Genomic DNA, 13,176 nt, shown 5'->3' on the forward strand with positions numbered 1-13,176 from the left:
AAAAGAAATAACACATTTATAAATAATTGAAAACGACTAAACAAAACATCATTAATCCCAGAAGAAACATAATATTTCCTAGTATCTATTTGCTATCAGGTGATCACAGTCGTCTATTTAGCACTAGTTGCAAGACCCAACTTAATTGAGCAGATCACATAGGAAAGAGATCAATCTATTTAAGTGTAGAGATGGTTTCTTAGGATTTTTATAGATACTTTCACTGCAGACATAGATACTTCAGTGACAAGAGTTTGTCCTAGACCAAACTGCTTGCAAAAATGCGCGAATCTTTTTGTGATGGCCCCTCTAGCTCCAATCACTAATCCAATAACTTCGATCGACATTAGATGATATTTTTCCTTATAATATGGTATAGTCGCAATTTTCCTGATGTACCTCAGTAGTTTGATTTTCGTACATTTCCATCCTTACAGTTGGATCAATTATGAATCTGCTTGTTGATCTTGTCGGGATAGCGATGATGTCAATGTGCCTTGAAGACCCATTTGTGGACATACCATGGACCTCCTCATCTACTTGGTAATTTTTTCCTCGTAGGGCTGATGCTTGGAGGGATCGAATCTTGTGGTGACGACTATCCCTCAGTAGTTCTCCATGAGGGCAGGCTCCCAGAATGTGAGTTGTTTTGCCTTTGGATCTCATTTTATTCTCTTTTTTCAGAGGCAGTGAAATTCCTTTCAGCACAACCAAAGGAGCACAAAGTTGAAGATAGATCATTTTTGTATAGCTCAGCATGTTGGAGAATTCTTAACTCACTAGCAGAGCAAGGTCGAGTGGATGATGTGAAACAGATATTTGATGCTCTTGCGAAAAATGGATATATTGAAGTGAATAATGTTCTCTTGGGACCTCTTATTAAGGCTCACCTTGTAAAGTAAGTATTTAGTGTCAGTCTTTGTCATCTTGCAGCATAATACTGTACTGCTTCCATATTTTAGAGTACAATCAGTTACTGATAACCATTTCATTCCTATCCATTTATAAAACTATTACTCAGAAATGTATAACTATTTATTTTATTTTTTTTTTACCGTATTATACTCATACGAAGTAGAAAGATAAAGGTACTGAATTACTTCAAAAGGCTACTGTTATGTTTTCACGGAATTATACATTTTCAGAAACTCTGATATGGCAGAAGCCTTTTTCGGCATGCATCTGTTTGTGTATAGCAATTTCTCCCAAGCTATTAGATGGATACAGCTCACATTCAGTATGTACACATCTTTTCAACTGAAGTATATGCACCTGATCATTTTTACTTAAAAATTAATGGGGTTTTATTTGAAAATCTGGGCGGGAAAAATGTTGCAAGCAATAGTTTATTTCCTATTGTAATGTTTTAATATAAATGTGTTGCATGTGTTCTGTTTTATACTGTAGTGAATTCTGTTGGTTGAAAATTGAAGTACAACATTCAATATAGGCAGATTCTAGGAGGTTGTGGAAAAACATTATGACACTGAGCATCAAGTATTTCTTTTTCTGTTCCTATAGAATTTTAATTTGGCGCTTGCAACGTTTTTTTCCACTTAGCTATTCATTTGGAAAAGTACCACAAATGGCATTTGGAAAATAGCTCTGAACAGTATATTATGCAATGGGCCAATATGGTAGTAATTTAGATGTGAGTATGTTTATGAAACAAGCGTAAGTTTCATAAACTTCATATGAGCATCATAATCACTATTATAGGAAAGATGCTTGTGATAAAGGATGGGTGGAGTGGAGAAAAATTCTGTCATTATGTGCAGAGGTGCTCTCATTAAGAGTGACGAAGTGGCTGGGTTTCGGACGGAATTTACTTCAGAACATTACAATAATATGATATGCATAAATAGTCACTTAGTGATTTAAGGCGGCGCTCATTTCGTCGGATCCTGGCCACCTAATCACTCGTAATGAATGCACCTCTGCACATAGTGTGTTGGACATTGTGCCACTATCACACATCTGTGACACAGTGCAAGAGGGTTGGCCACTAAAGGGAAACTAAGTATAAAGATGGAACTTAAACTGAGAGGATTCAATCCAGTATCGGGACTGGAATCCAATGTGGATAAAGTGTCAGTACATAGAGCTGAAAACCTGGGTTCGAGTCCCAGTGCCAGAGAGAATTTTTCTCCACTCCACCCATCCTTCATCATATGATAACGCAGAATTCTTGCTCGGAAATATTATATGTACTTCGGTACATTACAGTAAGAAGATGCTTACAACTGTATTTTTTGATCATAAATAAATGTTTAAGTTTTGAGTTTTTGCAAATACCTTACCTTGTTACTTTGCTGATAATGAAATGATGACCATGAGTGTATTTTCAGCATGCTTGATTATTGGCTACAGATGGCAGGCACGGAGCACTTTTGCGTGTGTGCCATATTTATTGATTTTTTGCAGAGCTTTGATTTGATGGTTTTAACCTCAAAGCAACACACATTAAAACACAGGAAATGAACTGCGTTTATTAGAATATTAAAATTAACATAAACAGAATTTATTTTATTTTGAATACATGTTGTTGATGGTACAGTTCGTGTAATTTATCTGGAAAATGGCTCCCAGTGGAATGTTTGAAATTGGGTTAATGTTTATTTGAGTGGTCACATCTGCCATTTTGGATGATGCTCTCAAGGGTTGCAGGATGTTGTGCAAACAATATTAATCAATATTGCATATGCTTAGTTGGAAATCGATAGTTGCAATTTGAGTTTCAAAACATCTTTACAAATTGCTTTTCTAAAATGTAACCCTAGTTGTTATGGAAATAAGCAAAAAACATACGTTACTTTGCTGAGAGGAAACTAATGTATTTAGAATTATACTACTACTAGGAGAAAGTTTATGAACTTATAGATATGTAAATGAATCTATTTTCGAAACTGATGTAATCCTAGTTGTCATGAAAATATGTTTTTGTTGTTGTTGTTTTCTTCTAATGCCAGGCATTTGACAATGAAGTCATTTGACCTCTTGCACGCCAATATTTTTCAAAGATATTGTCATGATCAGCCACTGAAGCACAGAGTTTGAGGTTTTCCGAATCCATTTCTTGATTTGAATTGCACAATGGGCGGTTAGGGGATTGATATATTCCAATTCTATGCAGGTGTTTGGCCAAACAGTCATGACCTGTTGCCAATCTAAATGCAGCTATGGACGATTTGCGTAGTAAATCGGGAATTAGTTGTGGATTATGATGCAGAGAGTTCCATTTTTTCCCTTGAGATTTAAGTATGTAGATTTAATAAATCTTTTCACAGAGTAATATGTAGATTTAGTAACAGGTCTGTAAGTAGCTGCCCTTCTTTGCTAAAGCATCCACATTCTCGTTTCCCAGGATTCCACAATGGAATACAATTCTTATATTGAGTATTATTGAGAGAGCATTTTAGTTATTTCTGCTGTTTGAGATAAAGGTGTGTGGCTAGAGACTATTGATAGAATAGCTGCTTTGGAATCTGACAGTATAACTGTATTTTTAAATTTATTGATGTGGCATGGAATATTCCTGGGACTTTCACTTATTGCAGTGAGTTCTCCATCAAAACTTGTTGTTCCATATCCAAGAGATCTATAAAGTGAGAAGAGACAGCGCGTAACACCTGCACCGGTACCTTGTTCCCTGGAGATCAAGGATACATCGGTGTATAAATAAAGCCAGTTTTGTGAAGGGTACCTAATATTAATTGTCTCTAAAGACAATTGTTTCAATATTTCAGTGTTTACTTCTATTTTCAGTATTTCTTCTGTTAAATTTAGATTATACTCTATATTTAATAGAGTTAAAGGGTTTGGTTTAATTTGTAAGTTTTCTTTTAAATTCGGGATGTTGATTTTCTGTTTTAATTCTTGAACGATGGATATGATTTTTTTTTTTTTTTTTTTTGAGTTTTTAATCTACAGAGAGGACTGTATGAATGCCAATTGTTTCCTGGTAATCAGATAAGTTTTTCATATTGGATCGGTGCTTTTTCTTCTATTGTCATTTTGATGCTGTTAATATTAGTGAGGAACCTCATAGAATCTATTGGAGTTGTTGTGATTCCACCAGTAATGAAAATATAGTAAAAAAAAAAAAAAGAAAGAAGAAGAAACTGACTTACATTTATACAGGAGAAAGTTGAGATTTAAGAGATCAGGGAGAAGCAACATATGCCATGATTTGGTATGGAACGTATGCTAATGTTCCTCGCCACAAATATTTTAAATGCCAGCAAAGATTGATCAACTAGGAAGATAGCTTTTTGTATTGAAGTATTGTATTACGTGCTTTATAGCCATTTGTGAACACCACTTTCGTATTAGAGAGGAAATATCCATGACTTATTTTCACTTGAAAGATTTTTCATTAAATCTTTGCAAGATTGGAATTTACAACACAGAACAATGTCCACTGTGCAGCATACCAGGATCATCAATGAAAAAAGAATATCTGTTTCAATGAAGAAAGAAGTGCAGCAGTGCAGAAATTTAAGTGCTTTTTACTGGGAGGCAAGATGCAAAAATGATCCCAAAAGTGGCTATTGGGAAAACAACAACAACAGATTTTTCATTAATGAATTGAGAAATAACACTGCTTTACCATGTGATCTGTGAGGGATGGTAGAGTGCTGTGTGTAAAATAGTTGGTCTTGTTAAGGAATATTTTTTTCAAATCGGGGTTTTGTCTTTTATTCAAAGTTGTGGCTATCAGTACTTGTGTTTTTTTTTCTTTCTTTCTAATTTTGCATATTGTGGATTCGGAGTTCCCTGTAACAGCAGTGTCACATTTAGTCATATTTTTATAGGATATGTTAATATTCCAGAAAACTTTTCTTTATCTAGAAACTATATACTGTAGTATTTTCCATGATTTCACGTCCCTCACTGTAAATAGTTGACCATGTTGTCAAAGACAACACTACATGCAATTGTAGACTGCAAGCAAATTTAACAGAATAGACTGTATGCCAACCTCAGGATTCCTCAAGTGATAAACGAACATCAGTTACTCTTCCTTCTTACCCCCTTTTTTACCTTCTTTTGTTAGTGAGCATATTTTCCGCAATTGTTCCTTACATGATCAGATAGTAGTTTCATTTTAAGTGACCAATGCTTTTCATATATTTGTCAATTTTAACACGTTGAATGCCACTTGACGCATATACACGTCACACAGTCCTAGCGCCATATGCCAATGACGCGTATGCACGTCATAGTTGTTTTCTTGCTTTCCCGCGCATTACTTCTTCAGTATTTTGGTTATCCTGTATTGTTATGTAGTATTACTTACTGGAAGGGTGCTGCTACTTATCATTCTTGGTTATTACTTTCTGCTCATTTAAGTAGAGGAATCATGGATGACAAATTAGATGATAATTTTGAAATGCCTCCAGGTCCTTCAAATGCAAAAATTCGTAAAAGTGCGCCAGATAAACTTGCAAGGATGACGAAATTGCGCGTCTAGTGAATACTTCAATGCCTGATTCGGACAGTGACGGTGATTTCAATTCAAATGAAAGCCAAAGTGAAAGTGAAAATGAAAGTGGGAGTGATAGTGAAAGTGAAACTGATTTTGAAACATCTAATAATTCAAGTACTACTCCAGTTGCCACTCCAGTTCAAAATGTGGATATTTCGACGTCTTATTTATCTCGTCTGAATTTGAAGACAGTATTGAAACAGTAAATAAAAGAGTGCAAAAAGTACAAAAGCTGCATGCAATTGAAAAGTATAATAACCATATGTCAGGCGTCGATCAGCAAGATCAAATGCTTTCGTATTACCCATGCGAAAGAAAAACAGTTCGCTGGTATAAAAAAATTGACATCCACCTCTTCCAAATAATGTTACTGAACGCACATAATTTGCATCCTCGGTACACAACAAGGAGTAGGATTTTGTTATATGATTTCAGACTTTCAGTAACACGATATTTGCTCTCGTATGCAACACTCAGCAGTCCAACAATCAAACTGGTATCACCAGCTGTGAAACACCTGCCTGCAAAACAACGTGCAGGCAAAAAAAAAAAAAAAAATGAGGAAACGCTGCAAAGTGTGTTACGAGAATGGCAGAAGAAAAGAATCAACATTCTACTGTCCTCATTGCCTTGGTCAACCTGGATTGTGTGTCGATCCCTGGTTTGGAATCTATCACAAATGAAGTAAGATAGGCCTAATTAGTTTTTCTCTAACAATATTTCAATATACATTCACCTAAAAACAAAAATATGTGTGACGCATAAACGCGTCAAATGGCACTGATAATGGAATTATTACCGCGGTGCCGGTGACGCATAAATGTGTCATCAAGATTTCAAACATTGTCTGTACTCGAAAATTGTATATGAGGCTAAAAATTATTCATAGACACTATTACATGATAAATAAACACAAAAAACTAATCGGCTCCTGGGGATAGATTTTGCAACAATACAGTCGGGAGCGAACATGTTAAATAGTGATTTTCTTAAATAGCATATAATTATTTATAATAATAATATACAAGTTATGCACGTGGTAGTAACACCCTGTAACACAGCTTATAGTAAACTGACAATACAACAGCACTCCTTGTAGCAGCAGAAGCAGCTGATAGAAAATGCTATGTTCTGATTGGTTGAAAAGGCTACCATGCAGCATTCATTTTTATGGGAAGAGTTACCAACACAAATAACAAGTGAATAGTTACAATTGCTTGAGTATAGTTAAACCATGCAGTTTATAACTGAAGTCGGATATTTGATTTTTTTTCGATTAAATGTATCTTTTATATGCAAATGAGAAAATGAAAGCTGTATTTTCTTATTTAGATGCATAGTAAAAGAATTAATTTCTGTATGTTTTTAAATGATGATATGTTGGTGTTGTACTGGTTTTGGTTGGTAATGTTGAGCACTTGATGATGATGATGATGATGATGATGATGATGATGATGTCATTCACTGTCTCACACTCCAGTATTTTTTGAAGTGAATGGTAGTTAAAAAAACAACGAGAATTAATATGGATAAAACAAAGAATGGAATTGTTACAAAACATGTATTCTTTACTACACTGATTTTTTTAAGTTTCAATGTCACTGACTGTAGGAGTAATCTCACTTGTCTTGAATTCCAATAGAATTGTAAGAGGCTGACCACTTTTTCATTTTATTTTGTTGACTGAATATTGAAGTAAGCAGTCCTTTGTCATCTGAGATTCGTGCATGATAATGAATCTTAGTGTTGATTTTGTGGAAATATGCTACTGAACAGTTGCATTGTATATTTAGTATACATTTTCTCTCTCTGGATTCTGTTCGTAGCCTTCTCAGTATTTTTTGTGCATTTTGTATTTGGTGTGGTTTCCTGTTCTGATTCAGCCTTTTGTTTGGTATCTCTTAAAATTTAGAGACATCCATTGTTTCGGAGCTACCTGTCGGCCCCATCATCAGAAAGGTAGAGAAAGGAGAAACCTAACTCTTGATAACATCCAACAGATAGGTTTCCCTGTTCCCCTTTCCTCAACTTCTCTGATGGTGACAGGTAGATCTGAAGTGTTGGATGTCTGTACATCTAGGATATGGTGCAAATACCCATAAATGTTGCACAAAACTTCTCATCAGTCTTGACACATGCGTGATCAATTTTCTAGCCAGAAAGCCTCTTTTCAGCTTGAGTAATAGCTGTACTCACAGTACTTACATTAGAGATAGAGTTCGTCTTGTTAAGTTGGCTGCACAGGTTGACTAAAATGAGTTCGTAGAAGCCTTCCTTGTGACATGGAACTATGTAAACTGACATACTGTACTTGAATTGCACAAAGGTGGCATTACAAATGGAATGACTACTGCATTGGCTTTCCACACTGAAGCTCTTAGTTTAAATCTCGATTGGAATTATAATTAACACCTAATTGTTCACACTTCATGTACATATGTACAAATACGGAATTAAAATTTGGAGCAAGTCTTGATAGGAGTCCACCAGTATGTAGGCAACAGTTTCACACGACTGTCCACAAGTAGCATATATACATGGGCTCTTGTTTACTGCACATGCACAGTGTGTTGTAGGCGAAACTTATACAATAAGGGAGCATTAAATTTTGTTTCCGTATCTGTACATGTATATTTTATTAATGTAAAGTTTTGAAGTGAAATGGTTTGCTTATAAGAAAGGATATCTAAACCACCACTGTTTCAATTTCACATTCAAAAATATATAATCCTAAGTAAAAATTTGAGCTGGAGCTATACATAGTAGGTTGTTAGAATGGTTTGTATTCATAAACAACTGGTGGTATTTATTAATGGGGGAAATTCCATAAATTAGCTTTTATTCTTGTACTTGCAATTTGACACATCTCAACTATGTAAGTCTGAATTTGGGGCCTGATGATTGTGTTAAAAATCATGAAACTAATTCCAAGCTAAAGCACATTGTAAGGATGCATACTGTTACTTATTCTAGGAGTTCTATATTCTATAAGAAATTGACCATGGTTACTTAGTGCAGCATCTACACAAATTTGGAATTTTGAATTCTGACCAGTGTATATTTTGTAACAATCAAACCCAATGAACAGATATGATGTTGAAAAATAGCATTCACTGTGTATGGAAACTCTCACTGGGACTTGTTATTTGCATATGTGTACAAGACTAGTTAGAAATTTCAATTAAAAAAAATAAATACATTTTTCTTACAGAGATGTTACTTTTCTTGCCAATGCATAATTATATCCATAAAGGTTTGTGGGTAGTGCTATAGGCCTAAATTTCTTACCCAGATATATTATCTTCTAGAGTTTTTTTAATTGCTCTTTGGTGTTACTGCTGCTACATTGTGTGTTTCAAGATCTGGTATACTGAATGCTTGATATCTGATATCTCGTTTTCATTGAGAATGGTGAAGGTGAAGCTTTTGTGAATAAATGTAAATAATTTTCAAGTTTGTATAATAAGAGACTGCATAGTTATTATCCCATTAGTAAGGTAAAGTGTAAGATTTTCATTACTTCCATAACCCGGAAACTACAAGTCAAAATTATGTGTAGGCTGCTTTACTTGATTGAAGACTCATTGATTCTCTCAGCTCTGCTAGAAATTAAAGCAAAGTGAAAACTGTTAGCACCATTCAGAATCAGGCATGCCTGTAGTTCTGTCAGGTGACAGCTTCTCAACAAAGGGGATTAGGTCTCAATCCCAGAGGAAGTGTATGAGCTTCTACAAGTGTAGGAAGGAGAAAAACTGAAGGAAAAAAATGAAAATGAATTTTCTTGGACAAAGCTTCTCTGGGCATGCTTCTTTTGAATATTAAAGGTATGGTGGCATGTCGCTACTTTTGCAGCATTGCAATACAAACTACTGCACAACTCTTGTACTGCGATGTGTAAACAACAGTGCAACCTGAAAAGTAGCAGCTGTCAAACTAGCTGTCCGCTAATTTTTCACGCTGTACGCAGCTTAAAAGTAGCAATGTGTGAACAGGGTTCTCAGGGTTGCAGCCGCAGCATTTTTGATGTCAGTTTTGTTGAAACTTTTGCAGTAGTTGCGACCAGTGTTGCCACCCAAATGTGCCAATGATACTTTTATTGTTTGGATATATTTTAATGTTTGATGTGATGAAAATAAATTATTTGTAACAATTACTAAATATACAACACAGTCAGAGTATATTTGCTGATGATATAATTCATTTTTTAATTTTCCATAGTGTAGTTTCAAACAAGAGGGTTGCCAACATTGATTGATTATCCTGTTAGTTATCATTTAAGTATATAGGCGTTTTTTAATAGTTTTTCAGCAAAAAAATGTCAACCACTAGTTAGGACAGAAAAGCAAATAACAGATAAGTAAGGTATCGCATGAGTTTCATAATCTGAAACTTTAATGAGAACATGACCACAGAATGTATATTGAAAAGTCAACACGAAGATGGAAAGCTGCAGCTAGACTGCAGCTGCAAAAGTAGTGTCTTGTGTGTGAACAGACTTGCAACCTCCATCCAGTTGCAGTGCTCAGGTTGTGCATCACGAAAAGTAGTGTGCAGCTGCAGTACAAAAGTTGTGCAGCAAAAGTAGTGACATAGCAACATTGCCTTATTATTTCCATATTACCTTATTTTCTGTGACTGAAGTTTTAGTTACAGAGGAACTCAAGACTCGGATTTATATCATTTCAAACTATATTTAGTCAGTCTCAATACTGACAGAGCTACTTTAAGTGTTGTGGATTCATTCTACAAGTAAACACATTTTTTGTTGTCAATAAAATTATCGAGTGAAAACACTGTTCATGATGGGTCCATACCTTTATGAGGACAATGGTTTAAGGACAAATCCTAAGCATGAATCCTTTGAAAGGGGACTAAAACTATTTGGTTTCATGTCGTAAATTTAGTGTATAAAGGAACGTGTCTCTGAATGTTACATTTCCTTCGAAATTTACTACCCCATGTCTTCATCTGAGCAGTAAATTCTACTACCATCAGATGTCCCAAGTCAGAAGTAGATTTTGACACTTCCAAACTAGCAGAGTTGATTAAAACTTAATATTAACACTATTATTTTTCTATGTAGGAATGATCTCGCAGGAGCAATGGATCAATTTGAGTGGTGTTGTCAGCATTATCGAGCCACACCATGGAAGAATGAGCTGGCATGTAAAATGATTCAAGCAGAAGATGCTGTATCTCTTCAAAAACTGACAGACCTGAGTACACAAGTTCATGGAGAAGTGAATAGCCTCTACGACCTGGTGTTTGCTTTTGTTGAGTGTGGTAGGATTCGCCAGGCTCGCAAGATATTGGAGGTATAATTGACCATTTAGTTTAATATCCTCCCCCTCATTTTCTTTTTCACGACTCTGTAAACTATATTTACATACATTTAATGTGCACTCATATCGTAAATTGAATTCCTTTACTCTTATAACCATTAGAGCCATTTTCTCTAAATAAAATTAAACTTGGTATAAATTAAACCTGTTCAATTTGAGTAGGTATTCAGTTTAAACATGCTTTCATTTTCTCCATAAATTTCTAGCACTCGTTTAGTTTAAACAACAGCCCTCTCATTTAATTAATGTTGGGTCTATTATGCTCAAGGCTCCTCTTATGTTGGCCACACTGAAGGGTCAGCTCAACAGTAAGCTCGATCGGAATTGGCCAATTAGAATCAAGTAAACTGATGACGCGTCATATAGTTTGAACATGCCAGCTGTTTATAAAGATTTAATAAACATTAATCAAAGTGAATAAAGTGTACCAGTTTCACAGATAGGCCTAAATAAATTATTTATATCCATATAAAATAGTGTGCAGCATCATTTAATCCACTGTCTCCTTGAATTTCTTGGAAAGCATTCTCGACTCCATTTTTCCTGATAGGCTATCATATAATAACCCATGTCTTGTGACATGTGCTTTATCTTATGGAATATGTGGATCCATTTTAATATCAAAATTAATTTTCTTTAACATTATTCCTTTCCTTCTGAAAATCACCTTTCCCATGAATTTCAAGAAAACAACTTTCAGCATTTTAACAACTTTGGTAACCCACCAAATTAGGCCTAACTGATGTACTGAGGACCTTGGTAATTGTAAAATAACTATTCTCTCCAGCTACTATCTTATATCTTAGAAAACAATCACAATGCATGTTTCATATACCTAATTTGTTATTTTCTGTCATTGATATCTGATATTAATATAATAAAATTATTATATAAGTGCAGGTATATTTCAACTTGTAACTGTAATTAAAATGAAGTGAAATTTTTACACAAATTGTGTATACACTATAATGTACTAAAATATTTTATAGAACACAATAATTACAATATTCATGTTATCAGTAGAATTCTATATTATGGAGGTTGTATTATAATATGTTATATCTAATGCTACATTCACACACGGTAGGCTACATCAGGTGTAATAAGATAATTTTTTACAGCATATTCATTGTTTCCAACTATAACAGCAATATCAAATTCCTCATGTTGATATAATATTGTGATAAATGTCCTGTAACTGTAGAAACTATTTTGTTTGTGGTAGACACATAAATACCGTTTTGGTCACTAACATTAATGAGAAAACTGCCTGAGGCACAATATCTTAAAGTGACAAGAAACGTTGCTTCTGGTGAAATAGCATTATTTTTCTAGTTGATGTTTAGTTACATCCTTTATCTGATGTAAAACAATGTTTGCTGTTTGTTTATGAATTCTAAACCTTAAAAACTCTGTTTCTTCCCATTTTTCGAAATGATCAACTTTCGCACAATTAATTCTAGGCCTTCACTTGTACATCATAATCATCTGTTTCATCAAAAATTTCAATACTGTAAGTTCTTCCATTTTCTGATACCATTAATATTTTATAATTTTCTTTTATACTGAAGTATAATATTGGCACTCGAAACTAATCTTTTTACTAGAAAAGTCACAGATAGTAATATGTCAATGAAGTTTATCGCAAATACCAGTTTAAACCCACACTACACAAGGTTTAAGTTTGAACTTCGTTTAAACTTAATACAAAGTTTAAGCTAACATGGGGAAAATGATTTTTAGTTCAAACTCAAACTTAAACCAGTATAAAATAAACCCAAGTTTAAACTCATTTGGAGAAAATGGGCCTTAGAATTTCTCATTTGAACTTTTAGAATTACTCTTAATTAATATTTGATTTGTTAATGTTACTAATGTATTCTTATGTTGATTTGATGCAGAAAGATCTAGAGATAGAAGTTCAGTTTTCATAATTGTTTATTTGCTCATTTTGCGAAATACTTAATCTACAACAGTAATTCTAGCCTGAGAGAGTATTGATCTATTGAGTTAACGTTACAATTATATTTTGTACTTTTGTATCTCTATTGTTATAATTTTGTTGTGTCTAGACTCCTGGCTTACGCAGTCGGCCCCACAGACTTAATTCTGCATGTGAACGTTACCAGCAGGAAGGAATGGTGGCACCCCTTGAGGGCTTAGTTGAAGCCACTCGTGATCTCTCTCATATAGATCGTTCTGATATCTACTACCATCTTCTTCTTTCATATCGTAAGTTGCTGTTACTTATCATCGCGCATAATAATGTTTCTGCTGTAAACAAAAAAAAAATGGAGTTTTTCACTTTCCACTTAGGGTTTGTAGATGGACAAATGTGTGCTTATT

At 34.4% G+C, this 13,176-nt stretch overlaps 1 protein-coding gene across 1 annotated transcript in view; it reads left to right on the top strand.

The window, feature by feature from the left end:
• The window catches only part of bsf (bicoid stability factor), a 203,564-nt gene that overhangs the window by 146,832 nt on the left and 43,556 nt on the right, over positions 1-13,176 (top strand). The window contains exons 13-15 of the mRNA XM_069848172.1: positions 685-898; positions 10,572-10,803; positions 12,903-13,062. Of these exons, the coding sequence (XP_069704273.1) occupies positions 685-898; positions 10,572-10,803; positions 12,903-13,062 (606 nt within the window). The remainder of the gene's footprint in view (positions 1-684; positions 899-10,571; positions 10,804-12,902; positions 13,063-13,176) is intronic.

The sequence above is a fragment of the Periplaneta americana genome, chromosome 15 (genome assembly GCF_040183065.1).
Source record: "Periplaneta americana isolate PAMFEO1 chromosome 15, P.americana_PAMFEO1_priV1, whole genome shotgun sequence".
Classification (NCBI taxonomy): domain Eukaryota; kingdom Metazoa; phylum Arthropoda; class Insecta; order Blattodea; family Blattidae; genus Periplaneta; species Periplaneta americana.